This window comes from Molossus molossus, unplaced genomic scaffold (assembly GCF_014108415.1).
Source record: "Molossus molossus isolate mMolMol1 unplaced genomic scaffold, mMolMol1.p scaffold_m16_p_51, whole genome shotgun sequence".
NCBI classification, from domain to species: Eukaryota; Metazoa; Chordata; class Mammalia; order Chiroptera; family Molossidae; genus Molossus; species Molossus molossus.
In genome coordinates this window covers 91,932-114,471 of record NW_023425390.1, presented here as the reverse complement: position 1 = coordinate 114,471, position 22,540 = coordinate 91,932, and the positions used below count along the sequence as shown (strand labels likewise).

Sequence of the window (22,540 nt, the reverse complement as noted above, 5' to 3'; positions counted from 1 at the left end):
AATAACTTACAGAGAACACTTTGTCCATTTAAAAATAAATTGAGTTTATATAACTATGATACATTAGAATATACTGTATAAATACCATACTTATTAAAATAACCATATGACATAAAATGATTTTTAAAGTATTGCTTTGGGAAAAAATCTCATTTGATGCCTATAAAATCTGCAGGTGTGGGGGTGGACAAGTAGGAAGAAAATATAAATATGCTCATTCCTCCATATTCCTTGAGGGGGTGTAAATCATTACTGTTCCACTTCTAAAACTGATAAATGTAGAAACAAATTAAAAACTTCATCAAAATAACCCTATTTATATTAATTCTGATAAAAACATACTTTGGCTACAGAGTTGGCAGACTTTGGAGAGATACTGAATTAAGTTCTTTTAGAATTTAGTTATGATAAATGTCATGACAAAAATCCTTGGTCTGTTACTCTGTCTAGCTAAGTGTCCATCAGTAGATGAATGGATAAAAAAGCTGTGGTACATATATACAATGGAGTACTATGCAGCTGTAAGAAAGAAAGATCTCTTATCCTTTGAGACTACATGGAGAGACCTGGAAAGTATTATCCTAAGCGAAACAAGCCAAACAGAGAAAGACAAGTATCATATGATCTCACTTATTTGTGGAATATAATAAACATAACAGTCTGAGGAATGGGGTAGTCCCAGAGACGTGGAAGTGGGGTACAGACTGACAATCCCCAGAAGGGGGGTGGGGGAGAGATAAACCACAGAACTTATATGCATGTATGCATGAACAAAGGTCATGGACAACATAGCTGGGTACAGGGTGGGGAGGGAGGGAAAGGGGGGAATCAGTGGGGGGGGAAAGGAGAAACATCTGCAAGAAAAATAAATTAATTAATTTTTTAAAAAAGGAAGAAGAAGAAAATAAGGGCCAGTAATATCTCAGATATTTCTTGTAGCAACATTTTTGTCAACATACTTCCTAGAGCAAAGAAACTAAAAAATAAACAAATGGGACTACAGCAAAATAAAAAGCTTCTGCACAGCAAAAGAAACCATCAACAAAATGAAAAGGCAACCCACTGTTTGGGAGAACATATTTGTGAACAATATATCTGATAAGGGGTCAATCCCCAAATATGTAAAGAACATATATATACAACTCTACACCTGGAAGACAACAATCCAATTTAAAAATGGGCAAAGTACCGGAATATACGCCTCTCTGAAGAGGACACACAGATGATCAATAGACATGAAAAATCCTCAATGTCACCAATTATCAGAGAGATACAAATGACAACCACAATGAAATATTACCTCATACCTGCCAAAATTACTATCATCAATAAATCATCAAAGAACAAATGTTGGCAGGTAGTGGAGAAAAGGGTACCCTCATGCACTGTTAGTAGGAATGAAGATTGTCACAGCCACTGTGGGAAACTGTATGGTGTTACCTCAAGAAAATAAATATGGAACTGCCTTATGATGCAGTGATTCCACATCTGAGAATATATCCAAAAACCTGAAACAATAATTCAAAAGAATATGTGCACTGCTATGTTCAATGCAGCATTATTTACAGTAGCCATTATTTGGAAGCAGCCCATCTGTCCATAAGCTGTGGAACATTTACACTGTGAACTACTACATGGGCATAAGAAAGAAGGAAGTCTTACCTTTTGCAACAGTATGGATGATCCTGGAGATTATTATGCTAAGTTAAATAAACCAGTCAGAGAAAGACAAATATCATATGGTCTCATTTATAAGTCAATTTAATGAACTGACAAATAAACTGACAAACAAAATAGAAAAAAAGAGGCATCGATGCATGGAAGACTGTCAGTTTTCAGAGTGGAGGGGTCAGTGGGGATTGGATGAAAGAAGGTTAAGGAATTAGCCCAAGAATATATATGCATAACCCATAGACACAGAAAACATTGTGATGATAGCCAAAGTGAAGAGGGGGGTGGAAAGGCTGTGTGGAGATGGGTCAAGGGGGCAGGGGGAGTCTAAATGGGGCATCTACGTTAGTGTGAGAAAGGAAAATGTTTTAAATAATAAAATAAAATATTTAGGTACCATAAAAAAAAACCTTTCTAAGTACTATGTGCAAAAATTAGGAAACAATGTAAAAAAAAAAATAGCCCTTTTGCAAGGAATCCAAGATGTTGGAAAAATAAGTGGAAGTTGCATTCATGTACTCAAAGGATCAAACTTGAATTACAAATAAAAGATCAATCAATCAACTTGAATAACCAACTGAGAACTAGCTGAGCAAAAGTCTTATTGTAACTGAACCTAGGATCAGCTGCCTGCTTCAACAAAGGCCAAACTTGTGAGACAGGTGCTAGTGAGAAGGAAAGAGGTTTATTCAAGTGCTGGCTGAGGGAAAGAGGTTTATTCAAGTGCTGGCTACCTAAAAAGATTGGGAACTCTCATTGCAAAGCCCATGTTGACATCTCAGTGCAGACAGAGGCTTTTATAAGGAAGGAGAGGGAAAGTAGAACAAAGAGCTAGGGAGGAGGGGCTGTGGACATACAGGCAGTGTCCTTGTGGTTTCAATAGGAATTTTTATGGACAGTGTCTTCAGTTGGCCATCTGTTTTCTTTCTTCCTATTGAATTCCTGTCTCAGGGAAATTGGCATTAGCAGCTGAGTTAAGGTTAGGAAACTCCTTAGGTTCACACAGGAACTGAAACTGCTGAACTGTAAAGTATACTAAAAAATATTTTAACATGCAAGCTTCAATATTGAGTGAAAAATATCAAGTTAGAGTAACAAGTTGGGTTTAACATCTAAGATTTATATAGGTAGCTTTATATAAGTATAGCATTTTAACTGCTTATTACACTGTAGCAAAAAAAAATATTTATAGAGAAAGTCACATCGTCATGGGTAGAAAGTAAGAAGACTTGAAAAGGGCTGGGCAAACACTCACATGCAGAGGGATAGCTCAGCTGAAAAAGTCATCCCAGGGGAACATGGGGTCTCAATTTTATGCTGGGCTTCACAGCCCAGAGCACAAGAGTTAGGAAGACAATCCCATATAACATCTGCCTGGGAAGATCAACAAGAATTCTGTCAGCCAGGGATAGATGGGAGTCTGCTAGAAACCCAGGTGCTAAAGAGTCACAGGTTTCGATTCTGGTAAGGGCACATAGCTTGGATGCGGTTTGGTCCCTGGCCCTGGCCGGGGTTGCGTGGGAGGCAGCCAATCGATGTGTCTCTCTCACATCACTCTCTCTCTCTCTCTCTCTCTCTCTCTCTCTCTCTCTCTCTCGCTCTCTCTCTCTCTCTCTCCCATTCCGCTCTACCTGAATATAAATGGGAAAATATCCTTGGGTGAGGATTAGAAAAAAAGAAAAAATGTGGGTTCGTTGCTGGGCACTTTGTTTTGTTCCATAGATCTATATATCAGTTCTTATATGAGTACCAGGATATTTTGATTACAATCGCATTGTAGTATAGTTTTATAACAGGTATTGTAATACCTCCGCCCTTTTTTTTTTTTTTTTCAAGATTGCTGAAACTATTTAGGGGTCCTTTTGTTTCTATACATATTATTGAAGTATTTGTTCTAGATCCATGAAATATGTCATTGGTATTTTAATAAGAATTGTGTTGAATCTATATATTTCTTTTGGTAGTATAAACATTTTAATACTGTTAGTTCTTCTAATCTTTAAAAATGGTATATGCTTCCACTTACTTTTATCTACCTCAGTCTTTTTCTTCAATGCCCTATAATTTTCCATGTACAGGTCTTTTAACTCTTTAGTTAAATTTATTCCTAGGTACCTTATTTTTTGTTGTTGTTGCAATAGTAAGTGGGATATTTTTTCTTAGTTTTCTTTCTGATAGTTCATTATTGGTTATATAACATTGTTACAGATTTCTGAATATTAATTTTGTATCCTGCTACTTTTCTGAATTCACTTATTAGATCTAGTAGTTTTTTGTTAGAGTATCTATAGTTTTCTATATATGATATCATGTCATTTGCAAATAATGGTAGTTTTAGTTCCTCCTTCCCAATTTAGATGCCTTTTATTTCTCTTCTTGTCTGATTGCTGTGGCTAGGAGTTCTAGTACTTCTTTGAATAAGAATAGTGAAAGTGGACATCCCTGTCTTGTTCCTGATCTTAAGGGAAACACTATTAGTTTTTGCCCACTTACTATGCTATAGGCCATAATTTTTCATACGTGACCTTTATTGTGTTGAGATATGATCTCACTATTCCCACTTTGCTGAGAGTCTTTATCAGAAATGGGTGCCGGATTTTTTCTTTTTTCCATCGAACCCGGGACTCTCTGGTCCGCAGGCCGACGTTCCAACCGCTGAGCCAAACCAGCCAGGGCTGGGTGCTGGATTTTAATAAAATGCTTTTTCTGCATCTATTGATCTGATCATGTAATTATTCTCTTTCATTTTGTATACGCAGTGTATCACATTTATTGATTTGTGTATATTGTACAAACCTTGCATTCCTGAAATAAATGTATTGTTGGATCCAGTTTGCTAATATTTCATTGAGGACTTTAATATATATGTTCATCAGGAATCTGGCCTATAATTTTCTTTCTATATAGTGTCTTTTTCAGGTTTTGGAATTAGAATAATGCTGGCCTCCTAAAAAGAGCTTGGAAGTCCTCTCTCCTCTCGAATTTCTTGGACTAGTTTGAGAAGGATAAGTGTTTGTACTTTTTTGAATGTTTGGTAATATTTTTCTGAGAAGCCTTTCATTCCAGGACTTTTGTTTGCTGGGTGGTTTCTTTTTTATTATTATTATTACTGCTTCAATTTTATTCATTTTAATCTGTCCATTCAGGTTTTCTGATTCTGATTCCGTTTTTGAAAAATGTATTTTTCTAGGAATTTATCAATTTAGCCCAGGTTGTCCAATTTGCTGGCATATAATTGTTCATAGTGTTTTCTTATAATCCTTTTTTATTTCTGTGATATCAGTTGTTACTTCTCCTTATTGTTTCTGATTTTATTTATTTGGATCCTCTCTCTCTATGTCTTGATAAGTCTGGTTACACATTTGTCAATCTCTTTAATCTTTTCAAAGAGCCAGGTGTTGGTTTCATTCATATTGTATTGTTTTTCAGTCTCTATATCAGTGGTTCTCAACCTTCCTAATGCCGCAACCCTTTAATACAGTTCCTCATGTTGTGGTGACCCCCAACCATAAAATTATTTTTGTTGCTGCTTCATAACTGTAATTTTGCTACTGTTATGTCTTAAGCGACCCCTGTGAAAGGGTCGTTCGACCCCCAAAGGGGTCGCGATCCACAGGTTGAGAACCGCTGCTCTATATCATTTATCTCCACCCTGATTTTTATTATTTCCTTATTTTTTACTTACTCTGCATTTGGTATTGTTTTGGTTTGTTGTCTAGTTCTTTCAGGTGTAGGGTTAGATTGTTTATTTGAAATTTTTCTTGCTTCTTCAAGTAGACCTGTAACGCAGTGAACTTCCCTCTGAGGACAGCTTTCACTATGTCCCATAGATCTGTGGTTGTTGTGCATTTCTGTTCATTTGTCTCTGAGTCATTTTTAATTTTTCTTTATCCTATTGTTACCTCATGCACTGTTTAATGATATGTTAGATAGCAACCTTGTGTTTGAATGTTTTAAGTTTTTTCTATTGTAGTTTATTTCTAATTTTATGTTATTATGATCCAAGAAGATGCTTGATATGTTCTCAATCTTTTGCATTTGTTAAGACTTATTTTGTATCCTAACATGGGGTCTATCTTTGGACTGCCCCTTGTGCATTTGAGAAGAACGTATAATCTCCTGCTTTGGGGGAGAAATATTCTGTAAATATTGATTAAATTCATTCACTCTAGTGTGTCATTTAAGGTCATTGTTTTCTTGTTTCTTTGTAGTCTGGGAGATCTAGCCATTGATGACAATGAGTTGTTGAAATCCCCTGCAATGAATGTATTACTTTTGATCTCTCCCTTAATGTCTACCAAGATTTACTTTATATATTTAGGTGCTCCTACATGTGATGCATAGATATTTACAAGGTTTATTTCCTGTTGTTGGATTGATCACTGCAGTGGTATGTAGTGACCTTACTTTTCTCTTGTGATGGCCCTTGTTTTGAAGTCTATTCTGTCTGATATAATTATTGCTACTGCAGCTTGTTTTTATATCCATTTGCCATGACATGATTTTTTCTAGCTCTTTATTTTTATCCTGTGTATATCTTTTGATATGAAGTCAATCTCTTGTCTGAAGTAGTCAGCGTCACATAAACAGAACATAAGTATGTGTTTGTGAAAGTCTGGGAGAAGAGGTGGGGGAATGAGCGCTACTTATTTGGGAGAATTTGGTTGAAATCGTATCTCTGGACAGACACTTTTAACTGGAATGTATGGACAACTATTACAGCTCCACAATGAGAGACAAACCAACGGAAAGTTGGCAAAGGATGAAGACACTGCTCCGAAGAAGACACACACACACGGCCAGTAAACGCAGGGACAGATGCTCAACACGAGGGAAACCACCTCCATCCACACTGAGATGCCACTGAGAACCACGGGGGTGGTGACAGGTCCTGCTCCTCTATCACTGGGATGTCCCCAGGATGCCATGGCTTCTTCAGGGGATCTGTTCCTAGTGGAGGGGCAGGAAGTCTCTGCAGCCAAACACGCGTGGTGCCACCGGGGCTGTCCCAGTTCCTGGTGTGTGACTTGCACTCAGTCCCCTGACATCCCCGAGCTCACTTTGCTCACAGAAGAACGGGTGACGTGTGGCTTCTCCCAGGTTCTCCGTGGACCCCCAGCGAGCTACAGAAAGGGGGAGCAGCAGAGAGCGTCGAGCACCCAGGGAGCACCTTCCCTGTGTGAGCCCCGTGATTTCCATGGAGTGTGAGGGGACGGGGTTGTCGTTTCCACAGCTTCTACCTCAGTCACTAGGATCGCTGCCCAGCTTCCTACCTCATGCGCTGTCCTCCCAAGTGTCCTGCCAAGTCTGTTTCTCTGTAATACAGACGGTCGGCCGCAATGAAAATATGAAACACGTCTTCCCTTTCTTCCCATTGGACCTACCCTAGTGTTCTCCAAAGCCTCCAGTGCAAATCTCTACAAGAATCCTCGTAGCCCGTGGACTTGGACTCGCCCACGGACGAAGCAGCGATGGGCCTCCAGTCGGCCCCACTGTGCAGGCTCCAGGGAGATGTCAGGGTTCACAGGGTCGGAGGTGGAGGCAGCCCGGGTCCTGCCTCCCCCAGGGAACTGTTCATCCAAACAGAAACGACCAGGCGAGTGAGGACAGGGGCAGACACCCAAGGGCCTGGTGTGAACCTGATGCTGGTGACTGAGGACCCAGCACACACAGGGGTGGAGCAAGTAAGTTCCCTTCAAACACCACTCACTCGGTGTGTCTAACAACCCTGAGAGGGGGTGCGTTACCCTGTTTCACCATGAAGACTCTGAAAACAGAGCAGTCACAGGACTAACTCCCACCAGTGAACGAAGGGCTCAGGCCCTGTCCGTCACCCACCACATTTGCATCCAGGGCCTGCCACCCTAGGCAGGGTCACTTCGGGTGGGCATGTGGGGAGGATGCTCACCCACGAGGGGTGGCAGCTCCTGGACCAGCCGCACAACACTCTCCGAGTCTACACAACCTCTGAGCCCTTTCTCCGTGTTGAGACCCAGGTAGACAGGGAGGGGGCAGCAGCTGGGGAAAGTGTGACCAAGATGAGACGTGTCCTTCACAAAGTGCCCAGGTGGGCGGGGAGACGTGGGTGCTGCCCTCCGCCCAGCAGGAGGGAAGGCAGCAGCGAGGGCCTGTGGGCTGATCTGCGATCTGTGGGAGGGGCGGGGCCCTGACATGAGTCCGTTCTCACCCAGGCTCTTTGTGGGGCCCAGGCCGCCTGTGGAACTGGACGGCTTCAGCCCCTTCCCGTCGCTGCTGCTGGACCACAGTCCTGGGCCACAGCTTTGCGTGCTGGGTGGAGCCGGGGCTCAGGGAGGCTCAGCGGTCCTGACACCACCTGGCCCAGGGAAGGAATCGGAACTGCAGTCCTGGAGAGCAGGCACCGGGCAGGGGGAAAGGGGTGAGGGCCAGGGCGTGGCCCCGTGGGAGCAGAGCTGGGACCAGGCAGTTCTGCAGATGGGTGTCCTGGGCTCAGCTCCTGTCCCTCACTGCTGGCTCATCTCACTCTTACAGCTGGGGTTTGGGTCCCCTGTTTAGACTGTGAGTTTGTCCCAGTGCCCACAGCAGGGTGACTGGGGACCCTCCCTCAGCCTGGATCTCCAGCTCCCACCAGCCCTGTGGCCACACACACCTGGGCCCCTGCAGCTCCTGCTGGCTGTGCTGTGACACTGGGTGACAGTCTGTGAGTAGGAACTGTTTCCACGTGAGTGTAAATCTGCGCAGCATCTCCTCACACTGAGTGCAGCCATGGTAGGGGGGAAGGGACAGTAGCTGTGGGTGTCCTTGAAGACCACTGTCCCTGAGCCCCGTCCCTCAGCCACAGCAGATGGATCCTCCGCTCAGTGGGACAAGATGCTCCCACACAGAAATCAGCACGGGACTTGGTGTCTGCCCCACCCACTGTCCCTTCCCGCGTACCCAGCATTACCAGGCTTGTCACCCCGTGTTCCGGCCTCACCCCTCCACCACCCTGCACTTTCAATCATCCCACTGAGTCTAGAGGATGCGTCTCCTGCCAGGAGGCCCAGAGGCAGACACCCTGTCCCCTGAGGCCAAACCCTGTCCTCTCTGATCAGGCCACCCACACAGGACACCCTGGATGAGCTGAGACTCCCTCACCCCATTGTCTGACCTCTTCAGGGGCCCCTGACCCAGTGGGGAGCAGAAGAGATGGGAGGGGTGGCTGGGAGTGGGGAGCTGTGTGCTCCCAGGAGCAGTGGGCAGAATCCCTGTCAGTCTGGAAGCAGGGACTGAAGGGTCTCCTGTGGATCCACAGCACCCCTGACACCCCGCATCCTTCCCCCTCTCGGGTCCCCTCTCTAAGGAGCATCGTAGATCCGAGTGTGGAGACAGCAGCCCCCAGAGCATTTTCCAACAAAACCATCTTTATTCAAAATGGACACAATGTCCCCAAGGTGCTGCTCCTACCCCACCCCCAGGCCCACCCCCAGACCCACCCCCACCCTAACGGTCCTGCCCCCCTCCCTGCCTCCACCCTCCATGTCAGGAGAACAGCCAGGATCAGCCCTGGGATGAGAAGGAGCTCTTGGCTCCTCTGGGGGACAGCCAGGTCACATCTAGTCTGGGCCCCCCGGGGGCCTGGCAGCGGGAGGAACACCCCACAGCTACATCCTGGCTGCAGTGTCGCTTCGCCCAACCCCCAGGGACAGACTGGTCACTCTTTCTCTTCTGAGGCTGTGAGGAGCTACCCAGCCCCAGAGCCAATGCTGGCCTCCCAGAGACCCCGAGCTCTGCCCCCGGGAGGGGGGTCTTCTCAGCATGGACCAGGCCTCCACCCAGAGCACGCTTCCTGGACTTGGAAGCTGAGGGTGGAGCTCGGCTGAGGCCTAGTGTCCGAAAGAACTGGGACTGGGCAGCTCCCCGGGGCCCCCGAGCTCCAGGGCAGACACGGCCCGAGGCAGGGACAGGGCTCAGGGACAGCACACAGGGCAGCAGGCTCTTAGGAGAGGCCGAGAGGAAGGCCAGGCTGGGGAGGTCCCACTCATCCTCCCTGGACCTGTCCACTGGCCCGTGAGGCTCCCTAACAAGAGGGGGCTCTCTGGGAATGGAGGCCTCCCTGGGTCCCAGTCCAGAGTAAGTGCACCCGCGATCCTGGGGAGTTGAGGGGGGACATTGAGCCCGGAGAGGTGGGTGCTCCTGACGTCCTGAAGAGACAGCAGAAGCCCTGGGCCCCGACAGGTGGGCGTCTGTTAGATGGGGCCTTTGACGGTCCTTGAAGTCGGTCTCCGGTGGGCTGGCCTTCTCACTGTCCCCCAGCTGGGGGCCGAGGTCACAGCTCTGGGCATCGTGTCCAGCCACAGACTGAGAAGGACGTGAGTCCCACAGGGCTGCGCCGTGACTCGGGGGTGCCTGCACACCCTCTGTCTTCTCTGAGGCCAGGAGCCGCTCCTCTACCAGCTGTGAGAAAGGGGACAGTGACTGGCTCTGCACAGGCGTGTGAGAGGAGGAGGAGCAGGGTGATGGGACAATGGTGTTGGGGGGAGGAAGGCAGAGGGTGGCACAGTGACTCAGATTAAAACCGTACATGTGGCTCTGCTGCTGTCCCCTGTGCCACATTCCCAGCCTGTGTCCTTGCTTCCCCTCTGGGCCCCACACCCTCTCCTTCCCATCATCCTCCTCTCTCTAGTCCTCTCCTCGTCGTCCTGACTGCACACACCCGGAGCTGGCCCCTGGGCATGCAGCTTACCGGCATGGTAGGGTGCACAGTCCTGTACACCCCTGTTCTGGGATGCTTCCTGCCCTGGTTAACCTGGGTGCACCCTCCCATGGCTCATCTGGGATTCCTCGACCCCCAATCTACCTAGAATCCCTCCCTCCCTGACTCCCCCTAAACCCTCCATCCACTCTGTTAGCTGGGGTCCCTCTGTCCTTTAACTCGCCTGGGGTCCTTCCCTCCCCTGGCTCACCTGGAGTCTCCCTTCCATATTCCTAAGGTCCTACCCTCCCCCGGCTCACCTGGGCAGGAGAGACTCCTTCTTCCTGCTCCATCTTCTCAGCCAGGTCCAAGAGATCCATGTCTGCTACTGGGGAAAGCGCTCGTGCTGTGAATAGCGGGTGAATGACTTCCTCCAACTGGGAGACAAGAAAGAAGCTGTGAGCATCCTTGCAAGGGAGTAACCTATGAGTCAGCAGGACCGAGGACAAGTAGAAAAGCAGACACCCACCCCATCCCCATGCACAAGGTGGGTGTTTTACTCCATCTTAGTCATCAACCACACACACACCTGGGGACACATACACATACAAGCACAAGGGCAGACCCACATGCACATAGATAGCACACACCGCTCACGTACAACATGCACATCACACACAGACACACTCACTGACACCCACGCATGCACCCAGCTCAGGAACCAAGAACAGAGCTCAATTCCCATTGGCCTGGGCAGAACCCAGGCCTGGCTGTTGGAGAGCCACCCTCTGGAATCTGTGGACCCCGGAGCTCTGAGCCAGCCCACCTGGGTGACAAAGTCGTTCTGGGAGCACAGCTCGTCAAGGTAGCTCAGGAAACCTTCCTCCTCATACCACTCCTTAGTGTCCTCTTTCCGTTCTCCTCCTGGCTCCCCCGAGGCTGAGTGCGCCAGCCCCTCCAAATAGTCCATGGTGTCCATGTACTCTTGCACGGCCTCAGGGGGGATGCCATTGGGCGACTCGGTCTCCTCTGGCGGCTGCAGTGGGTGAGCACACTGGGTGCTGGGAGTGTTCGCTGGGCAGAGAGGGAAGAGGAAGGAGCGTGAGGGGATAACACTTCCACCTCCCGAGCACGAGAAGGGGAGGGCAGTGTTTGGGGGGCATTCACATGGGTGCGGCCGGTCAGGACCACCTGAAGCCCTGTGGCCCTGTGAGGGGAGAGGACAGAGGCAGCATGCAAGACAGTCACGTGTGAGGACATGTCTAGCCACCGATTCTCCAAGGGTCCCCCTTCAGCCCACTTCTCAGCACACTGTATGTTGGGGCCTTTGGCAGGGAGATAGGAGAGGGGTTATGAGAGGTGACCAGGTCCAGACCCCATGGTGACAAAGGGCAGCTGAGGCCCCGGCTTTCATGGTGTTTCAGGTGAAAGACCAAAGCATCCTTGAAGGAAAAGGACCGATAGGGTGGGGACAGGGATCTGTCCCGGGTCCCTCTTGTCTTTCGCCCTGGGCTCTTGTGAGAACGTCCTGGCGTACCTGGCTGCGGGCCCACCACTGGGGCGGGGCAACCCTGAGGATCAGGTCTCGGTGGGGCTGGAGGAGGCTGACCCTGTGCCCCCTTCATCAACTGCAACTTGTGAAGCTGCATGTGCTCCTCCGCCTCAAACTCCATGAACCTGGGGGAGAGGGAGACACAGGCTGTGCTGAGAAGGAGGCACCCAGAGCCCAGCAAAGGCAGCAGTAAGGGGGGTGGTGAGCAAGGGCCTTGGGGCTGTCAGGGCCAAGGCACCGAGCAGGCAGGAGGCTGCCTGGTGGGGACGTTCCCTGCACAGCCTCTCTGGCTGGAGTCTGACCCCACTGGGCTTGGCACGTTCACCCCCACCTGTCCTGAGCCGTCATGTCCAGCCAAGGATGGCTCAAGATCAGAGGAGGGTGGAGCTCCCAGGGGACGTAGGGCAGAAGAACCCAGGTCTGGAGGTGAGGGAGAGGCTTCCAGAGGAGGGAAGGGCCTCTGGGCGGTGGGGACCCTGTGCTGACCAACAGCCCTCTTCCCTACATCCTCTCTGCTGAGCACCACCACAGCTGGACCCTGCCCTGCACTCAGCACCCCTCAGTCCTGCTGTGATCACCCCCTTAACCCTGACTGTGCTCAGCAACCAACCCAATGCTGTGGGGACCAAGCACCCTGACTCACTTTGCTGCCATGTCGTAGTAGGTCATCCGGTCAAAGTTGCTTGTGTGCTGCCATTCCTGCACGGCCTGCCCAATTCCCTCCTCCAACGTCATGGTGGGCTTCAGGCGGGACAGGGACCGGAGCACTGGCCTGTAATACCTCAGGGTCAGTCACAGGCTACAGCCTGCACTCCACCCTCCTGACCACCCGGCTCTGAGGAGCACACGTTCCCACCCCACCCAGCATCACTGAGCGCCGACAGTGGGGAGGAGGTGTCTGCGCATAGACAACCTTCCCAGCTCCTGCTGTTACTGCCTCACATTCACACCAGACATGAACCTGGACTGGAGGCAGACTGTCCACTTGCACCCTAGAGCTGGACATCACCCTCAGCCCTTCCTGCCAGGACCCCAGGATCAGCCAGCCTGCATGTCCCTCCCACGTTCCTCTTGGATGGGAATCTCCAGGGGGCCCCGTGCCCTGCCCAGTGCACTCACAGGAGAAAGCAGGAAAGAGCTTCCGCATCAGGACTCTGGGGAAGGTGCCCCCGGGCCAGGGCCTTGAAGAGCTGCCAACGTCGGAAGTCCCTGTATAGAATCTTGGGGTTACAGGAATCATCCGGCGAGGCCTTGGGCTGGGAGGTGGCCAGGCCACCCTCCCTGGAAGCTCTATGTGGCCATGGCCCAGCATTCACTGGGGGGATGATGGGAGCCAGCTGGGCAGCTGCTGGTGGAGCTGGAGGAGGAAGGCCGGGACACCAGCCTTTCTTGCCTGCCTGGGTGTTTCCAAAAGCCGAGGCAGGCATGATCCTCTCCACTGCTGAGGCTTCCAAGATAAGGGGTGCAGGACCCACACCTCCACTGATGGCACCTGGAGCACTCCCATGGATGGGAGCCTGTGTCAGGTCAATGATCTGAGTCTGGGGGCACTGTGGTTGCTCCACTTCTGACCTGACCTGGTCTATGATGTTACAGGCCCCAGACCCATCTAGGTCTTGACCAGCATCTCCTGCCACCACATTTGTCCTGGGCAAAGCTGGTAGCACCAGGGGGTGGTCAGGAGGGAATGACTGGGTCGTGAGGGTCAAAAGGTGCTGCTTGAAAGGTGGCCTGTGTGGGGGGCCAGCAGTGGGCAGCGGAACGGGCAGTTCCATGAAAGGAGTCCTGGAGGCACCAGGGTCCATGGTCACATCCGCTCCCAGCACTGCAGATGCTGTTGAGACAAAGGAAAGGGGTGAATGGAGAAGGAGAATCAACAAGCAGGACTGAGGTGCTCTGGGTCCCCTTTAGCCACTGGGGAATCAGAGAGGTGAGTCTCAACAGGTGAGGGCCATTTGGATGGGGCAAATGTGGAGTTTGCGAATGTCCTCAGGTCATTGTCACGCTCTGACCTCCAGTCGAGAATTAATCCACTGGAGAGCTTGCTCCCCGTTCGCCAAGCTCCCTGTCACTCTCTGCAGATAGAAATAGCCCCAGCCAGTGCTGATTCTGAGACACTCCCTAAGGATTCCCTGGCACCGACCCTGCCAGCCTCAGAGGCTGTTCCCAAGACATGGCACTGGGCAGAAATCTGCTCTGTGGGAAACGACACTGGGCAGACACACTAGTGGTAGTGACATTCTCCAAGGTAAGTTCTAGGCTCCCAAAGGGCCTTTCCGAAGAGGCAGTGTCTAAATATAAGGGCCTCATATCCTCCTCAGTCTTCCTTGTTCTCAATAAAGATGGTTCTCTTTTGCCTTGGTGGTTTTGCTCCAAACTGAGATCACTGGCCTACAGCTCTGTTCCCGGTCAAGGGCATGTACCTGGGTTGCAGGTTCGATACCAGGCCTTGGTTGGGTTGGTGTGAAAGGCAACAAATCAATCTCTCTCTCACATCGATGTTTCTCTCTCTCTTTCCCTCCCTCCCTTCCACTGTGTCTAAATGTCAATGGAAAAATATTCTCTGGTGAGGACAAACACACAAAAGAAATCACTCTCTCTTTTTCCTTGTCTTGTAGAACACAAAAACACTTGAGTAATATCTCTGCACAACAAGGTAGCAGGAACCCTAATATAAGCCTTTAACACACCAACTTAGCATGCACATACGTGTCGGAACCAACAACAGCGAACACTTAACGTGGGCCAGGTTCTGCTACTCCAGCCCCAGATGAATGGAAACCCTCAGGGGCTCTGTTCCCAGGAGAGGGCTCTGGGAAGTAGATGCTGCGTCCCTGAGATTCTGTCATTTCACAGGCAGCAATGGCTGCAGAGCGCTAGAGGAGGGCCAGGGAATAGGGCAAAGTGGAGCTCTCAGTAGAGGTTTCCAGAAACTCCCATTGCACTGTCATGGTACATTGGTTGTGGGATTGCAGACTGTCTGTGGTCCTTCCCTTCCAGCTCCCAACAGTGGAAAGTGAAGGCGCAGTAGAACCAGGTGTGAGCCAGGTGTCAGTGGGACACAGTGGTCGGGAACACAGCCCTGCCCAGAGGAACTCACGCAGACCCTAGTCCAGGAGAACAAGCTACACCCCGCGGGCCCCTAATGGCTCAGCACAGGCGTCCTCGGATGTTTCCTAATGACGCAGAAGATCGTCTTCCTTCCTCCCCTTCCCCCTTTATACAGGAATCCGCCTTCACAGACGTTGCATGGGAGAACCGACCCCGCTCCACGTCTGTTTTCCTTCCCGAAGCAGGGACGTGGTCTGTGGGCAAACCCCTCAGCTCAAAGGCGAAAGGCAGGGCAGAGGGTGCGCCGTGGGACACAAGGTGGAGGATGTAGGTCTGAAGGCCTGAGTGGCCACAGAGGGGGGACAATTCAGGACAGCTCAGGGACCTCGCCCTATCTGGGTGGACGACACCCGGCTGCCCTGTCCTTGTAGAGCCCAAGACAACAAGCAGCTCCCTGGACTGAGGAGAAGGGGGCTCTGGGCTGGAAACAGGGGAGAAGCTCTGGGCTGCAGCAGTTGGAGTACCTTCCAGCCTAGCCCTCGGGGAGGACATTTCACTGAAGACTTGGCCACAGAAAGCCCCACGGGGCAACTTTCTGGCTAAGACCACCTCTTCCCACTGCCCCATCAGCTCTAGTGTACTCAGCTCAAATCCCGTAGAAGGATATTGTGGGGCAAGCTCCAGGTGCCCGAGGAACAGGACACAGGACCAGCTTCCCCATGACCCTCCCTGAGCCGCTACCACATAACCCACTGGTTCCTACACACACAGGTCAAAGGGGCTTGTCTCCCTCTAGAAAGAATCCACGTGCCCGCTGCCTTCCCTTCTCCACACCCAGACATTTCCCCTGAGTCATCCTGATCCACCTCTTAGGAGCCCTCCTGTCCAGTGTGGTCACAGGTGTCCTCCCCCGCTGACTGGTCCTGAGAGGTCCAGTGCTGTCTCCTTCCCCTACTTCAGTACAAACTCTGTTTCCCCAGTGGAAGTGTCACATTTTAAACCCACGTTTTGAGGGACAGTTAAATCTCTGAAATGCACTCCCACCAATCTATACACTTACCTCCACTGAAGCGCGGGCTTAGGCACTGACCACTGCCACCTAGTAGCCTCCACAGTGAGAAAATTCAGTCCAGAGCCCAGAGAATGAGCTGCTCCAACAGATGCTCAGCATCCAGTGAAGGAGTTAGGATTTAAATTTAAACAGCAGAATGCCGGACCCTAGACATTCTACAGTGGGGGAGGGGCAGGGGCAGGGGCAGGTGAGCCTGGGTGGGAGGGGCTGGAGAGACATTCCATGGAGGGCTCTGCAGGTAGGCAAGAACCAGCAGTTCCTTTCACATTTTAGTGGCAACACCATTGGTGTGTGCCTCTTTAGCAATGTATACATCGGTGTTTTCAGGTTCACAGCACAGAGGCTTGACTTGACGTGCCCTTAATTGCAGTTCTTGATCCATCAAGCTAGTTTTGGGCCCCCCCAACCTGCTTCCTTTCTGGCTCATGACTTACTTCAACACACGCTACACATTCTGAACAAAATGCAGAACATATAGCCTGAAAAAAATAATGGAAACTTATGGCCACAGGGAACCCAGTGTTTGAATTAGGACTGACTCAGCAGACCCAGCATGTTCGCTTGCTGTGTGCTCATCATTCTTTAGGAAGCAGTCCTCTGACTCCACGTTCCATCCAGTCCTGGAAGCTCCGCAGACCACAGCCGGCCCAGCTTTACACAGGATCCCCTTTGCTCTGGTCCAATAGCGCAAGGCCCTGTAGCCTGCACGGCAAGACCAGAAATCACTAGCTCCTGCTTCTCAGAGTATTGTGTTGTTCAATGTTTAATTTTTAACCTTTTGTAATATTTTAAATACATAATTCCTTGGCATAGTTCACAGTCAAATGTTGCAAAATGGAAAATGCAGTGATGAGTCTTTCTCCTGCCTCTTTCCCCTCTTGCAAATGACCAGAATGAGGATCACATGATTTCTGTTTCTTTGGAAAGTATGACAAACTCAAGGAAATCAGTAAGTTCATTCTGCTGGTGTGTGTGTGTATATATGTATATCTATATAGGTATATAGATATATATATATATATATATATATATATATAAAATATTTTATTGTCAATTGGAATTCTGCAACATAATACAAAAAAGGAGGGAAGAGAAACCATGGGGATGCAGTCCAAAGGGCACGAAGGCACTGCCCCTATCTGAGGACATGTGCATGAGGACCTCTGCAAGGCTCTTTCATGAGGGTGGTGGCTAAGTGCATGGATGTCCTAAGTGCTCATTTCACTCAAGCGGGTTGGAATGAGGGACAGTGAGGGAGGTTCCTGGGGAGGAGGATTTGCCCGAGAAGCTTCACATGGAGCCCCCATCCTCTACCACTTTCCTCTCCTGCAGGGACAGCCTGGGCCAGTTCCCAGGGTGCCTCGCGCCAGGACTCACGAGCACGCCCCCTGGGGGCGGGGCTCTGTCCTGCAACGGCTCCCAGCATCCGTTGTGGCAGTTGGTCTGGTAGGTGCGCATGCGCCAGGCGGCAAGGAGCGTCCGCAATGGCCGTCCTGGCTGCGCGCGGGGCCTGGCATGGCGGCCTCCGGGGTCCGTTATGTAAACAAGGAGGTAAGGGCCCAGGCCGGGGAGTTGAGCTGGTTAGAGTATGTTCTCTCTCTCTCTGTAAAAATCAATAAAAAATTAACTTTAAACAAGGAGTTAGGAGATGCGCTCAGACCCCTCCCCTCCGGCGTCACCGCCCTTCCCTGTTCACACTGTGGGCTCCGAGCCGGCTGAGCTGTGCTCAGGCCCACAGGGCACACAGCTGACCCAGGGAATTGGGGCCCTGGGGACGGGCTGCGCGGGCGCCTCGTGATCCGGGTCTGACACTGCCTGTGAGCTGTGACACCCCGGGGTCCTTTGTGTGCCTTGCGTTCTGAGTGACACAGAGCTTGGGGCCGTTCTTCCGAGTGTGAAAACTGCCCTCCGGCTCAGCAAGAAGCAGCTCAGGTCATTGAGAAGGAGTGGAAACGGGAGAAGCTTTCCCGTACTTCCCCACGTGACTTCCATCCTATTGGGAAAGTCTCCACCAGCAAGGAATGACCTTCGACCTGCACTCCTGTCCATGAGCTGAGCGACCTGGCTGCCTGGAGCAGTAGCGACGTCTGCTGTCCAGTCACGGAATTGCCAGCCTAGGTGGGGTGTGTGCCTATTTAATGGTTGGCGGGAATCTGTTCTTTGTAGTCAAATGTGGGGGTTGGTTCTGTCTGTGGATATTTGAGATGAAGGGGAGGTCATGCCTGTGGTTCCGTGAGCGTGTGTGGGATTGGGTGTGTATTTGGAGGGTGTGAGGTGTAGGGCGTGTATGCTCAAGGGGTTGGCAGTTAGATGTTTGTAATTTGCTGTTTGGTGGGGGGTGGGCATATTTACCTGTTTTTTCCTCCTGTGAATTGGGGTATTTCTCTGATGGCCGACTTGGAAGGATTCCCTGCATATGCACGGGGCAGTGTTAGGAAAAGTGCTGCTGTTCATCAGCTTGGGTGCACGATCTTTTGTTTTGTATTTGGGGGATGTGGAAGGACCATCGTGTACTCAGGGCATGTTGCATGGTTCTGTGCATTTCTTTTGGTGCTTTTCATCAGCTGTCTATGCCTGTTTCATTGTGCAGAGGGTAAGTCTGACTATTTCACAGGACTGGTGGATGTAGTATATGAGGTGTGATGTGTTTGTATGATTGGATGTGGTGTTTGTGTGACTGTGTATTCTGTGAGATGGAAGAGTTAATTCTGTGTGAGAATTTGGGAGTGTGGGGTTATATATATGCAGGTAGTGTGGCATTACATATGTATTTGGGACATAGGGTATAGGGTGATATGTTTGCACATTTGTAGGGTACTGGGTAATTGTGGGTATATGAGGGGTGGCGGAGAGTTGTATTTATATTGCATTTACACGTGTATTTAAGGGCCATGGCCATTTGGAGGACTATTTGCTGGAGCTCTGTGTTTATGTATTTCAGTAGGGGGCTACTGGGCTTATATATTTTGGGAAGTGAGTATGTGTGTATTTGTTAGAGAGATGGTTTCTGTGTATATACAGGGGAGTGGGAGTATCGTAGCTATATGTATTGAGGGTGTGTGATATGGGTATTTGTTCGTATTTGTGGATGTGAGAAGTGACTCTCTAGCTAGGGATAATTGGTTTTGGGACATTGTTTCACATATGGTTTGCTGGAGACATTTCTGTGTGTCTTGAGTATGTATACTGATTTGTGTGTATATCTGACATCGGGTGCATGAATTAACAGTTTGTTCATAGGATATATGGGGTTATTAGGTATATTTAAAAATGCAGTTCTTTGGAGAATGCTAGAATGTTTCTACATGTGTCTGGTTGTAGGTAGTAAGCAGTGGTCTGTGTGTATATTCAGGATGAGGCTGGAGAAAAATCATATATAGTGTGCTTTTGTTATACAGTGAGGGAAGAGGTGACGCGGTTGTATTCTGGAGAGGTGGCATAATGTATAGTGTTTGAGGGGTCTTTGTATTCAGGAGTTGGGAGTATTTGCATGTGTGTGTGTTTTTCTAAGTGTGTGAGAATTATGTATGTATATCAGTGCGAGTTATGAAATTGTCACTGTTTTCGTGTGTATCTGAGAGTGGGAGGTATATATTCACGAGTGGTTTGTGGGTGTGTGTATTTGGGATTTGTGAGTGTATCAGGAGGCTTAGGGCCCTCATTTTGTCTGTTCCAGAATGTGATGCTTGCAGAATGTGATTTGTTGGTGTTTCTTGTATGTGTCTTCTCAGTGTGTGAGGTGGATTTACGTGCATTTGATAAGTGTAGGTTGTTTGTGACTGTGTATGTATTTGAGTTCCTGGAGCTTATGATGGGCATGTATTCTAGGGGATAAGAGAGTTCACTTTGTGTGTTTGGAAATGAAAAGACTGTTGGACATGTGTGTGTTCAGGAATCCTGGAGAATGTATATTTTAGGGCTGAGGAATTGCATATGGATCTTTGTTTGGGTGGCACATGAGACAATTGTGTACTTGGCGGTTTTAGAGGGCCTGTATGTGTAGGTATTCAGTGTGTACATCTAGGTGGTATGTTGGTTGCATATGTTTGTATTCAGACCCATGTTGTGTGTGAATATATAGTTGTAGGTGTTACATGTCAATATGCAGGATGATTAGGGATTTGTCTAACAATTTGGGTTGTAAGAAATGGTCTATGTGTATATTCATTGAGGGTGAGGGTAGAAATATATGTGTGTGTTCATATATATAAATTAATTTTTGTTTATATTTCTGGGGTGGGAGTTGAGGGCCCTACTCGGTGTGTAAGTGGCTTGTGTGCACATATTACATGAAAGGGGATGGGGTGGGCTGGAGCGGGCTCATACTAGCTTGGGATAGTCAGTGGTGCACGTCTCTTCTGGGCTCTGTGTTCATCAGGTGGGTAGCTTGAAATCAGTCATGCTGGGAACATTTATACCAGGTACACACCACAGATGAAGTCTTTCCTGTACCCCCTCAGAGTGTTATTCAGCACTCAGCACACCTCTAGTTTGTGTCTGGATGTGTGTGTGTGAAACAAGAATATTCAGGTATCAGTGGACATATGCATGGAAAGCTCTACGTAAATTGCAAGTAGGGCATCTGGGGCTGTGGGTCTTTGTATGTGTTCATAGACCCTGGTCATTCTGAATTATTGCATCGCTCTTAATCAGTTTGGTCCATTCTTTAGGGCCAGCGATTCTCATGCAGATGGGTTCTGGGGTGTCTGTCTTTTAGGCAGGTGAACACTGCTTTAGCATGTATATGGTCTTGGCATCGGGTTCCCCTGATGGGTGGGCCTGGGACACAGATAGCCATGCAGGGCAGAACTCTCACAGACGTCCTGCTGTCCTGACAAGCAGTAGTCAGAAAGGTGTGGGCCTTCCTGGACAGGAGGTCAGGTGGCCAAGTGTTCCCCCAGGCAAACTCCTTAAGAATTAGCTGGGCAGGTACTGGTGTTCCTGACTCTTTTGGGGTGCGTGCCGGCTGGTTGGCAAAAACACCATTCATAACGGGTCCTGGTAGTGAAAGTCTGCAGAGCCTTGTGTCCCTGAGACCATCTGCCCCAGTGTGGTGGGTCGTGTTGGGTATGTGGCTGGTCAGTGGTGTCACTATTTCTCAACCAACCTATCTCCATGGAAACCTGAATCCTTTGGGATAGGAAGTACTTTAGGGATCAGTAAGGCAGAGATGGAGGTGGGAGGGCCTTGTCCCTAGTAGGGTGGGGGGCTGAGACCTGAAAGACAGGGGAGTCTCACTCTGAGGAGATACATGTCTCTGACATTCCCGAACCCTTTAGACATGCTCTCCCTCTTTTCTGAAGGCTCTGGATGCTTCTAGCCCCGAGATGAAGCTCATCTCAGCTTCATATTTCACTGAGAGGATGACCTGACCCTCTTTTCTGTATTCCATGTGATCTTCAAACACACTAGAGGGAACCATGTGATCATTGTAGCCACCAGCTGACCCCGCAGCTGCCTCCTGTCTCCCTTGGTCCCTCCCAAGACTTTCTGGGCCTTCGTTTCTTAAGGTGAGTCTCCTTCCGGCCTTTTCTCTCTTAGCGAATCCTCCTGCCAACAGAATGTGCCCACCTCACTTGCTTGAATGCCCCAGTAACTGCCTGTCTTAGTACAAGTGGTTTGCAGTGGCTCTCACTGCCCCTTCACAGCCTTTCCCCAATACAGTGACAGTGCGTTGTGCTGATTGTATTGTGTGTTGTTGGGAGAATGGAGCTGTGCCTGGTTTTATATTTTCAAATGTTATATATTTTAAATAAAATTGCCATATAATATATACAAGGTAGATGTTGTTGGGTTTGTTTATTTTTGGTTTGGTTCTGAAATGGGAAGCACAGACGCTGAGTTATGGGTGAGGAACAGGAGTACCTCGGTGTCTTGAATCAGCACTGAACATCCCCCACCAGATGGAATTAATGATAAATGCTGGAGTGGCTGGGGTTGGACATAGATGGTTTTTCTGGGGCTGATATTTTTTTTTGGACTGTATGTCATTTCCCCATCTCTCCATGGATAGAACTAATCTTCTGCTGTTGTTTAAAAACAATAATTTAAAACTTTTTATAACTTTTGCCATAAAATATTATATTAGTTTCAGGTGTGCAACATGGTGATTAGACATTTATATAACTTACAAAGTGATTACTTCTGTAAGTCTGGTACCCACTTGACACCATACATAATTCTTACAATATTATTGACTGTATACCTCATGCTGTACTTTAATCCCTATGACCAATTTTATAACTGGCGATTTGTAAAGGTTAATCCCTGTTCCTTTTTCACCATTCCCGCCAACCTCCCTCCCACCTGGCAACGGTCATAATGTTCTGTGCACCTATGAATTTGTTTCTGTTTGTTTGTTCGTATGTTTTGTTCTTTAGATTCCTCGTGTAAGTGAAATCATATGGTACTTGTCTTTCTCTGAGTTGTCGCAAATAGCAAGATTTCATTCTTTCTTTTGGTTGAGTAATAATCCATTGTTTGCAGTACCACACCTTTTTCCATATCTTGGCTATTGTAAATACTGCTGCAGTGAACATAG

At 48.9% G+C, this 22,540-nt stretch overlaps 1 protein-coding gene across 1 annotated transcript; it reads right to left on the bottom strand.

Moving 5' to 3' along the window:
* Positions 1–9,896: 9,896 nt before the first annotated feature.
* Positions 9,897–13,681, bottom strand: LOC118618076 (NUT family member 2G-like; the record flags this gene model as incomplete). Its single annotated transcript, XM_036243978.1, has 6 exons — positions 12,996–13,681; positions 12,520–12,648; positions 11,862–12,001; positions 11,151–11,398; positions 10,645–10,761; positions 9,897–10,086 (listed from the first exon to the last, which is right to left on the bottom strand). Coding segments are annotated over exons 1-6 (1,510 nt in total), but the record flags the coding sequence as incomplete, so codon positions are not given.
* Between the last annotated feature and the right edge of the window lie 8,859 nt (positions 13,682–22,540).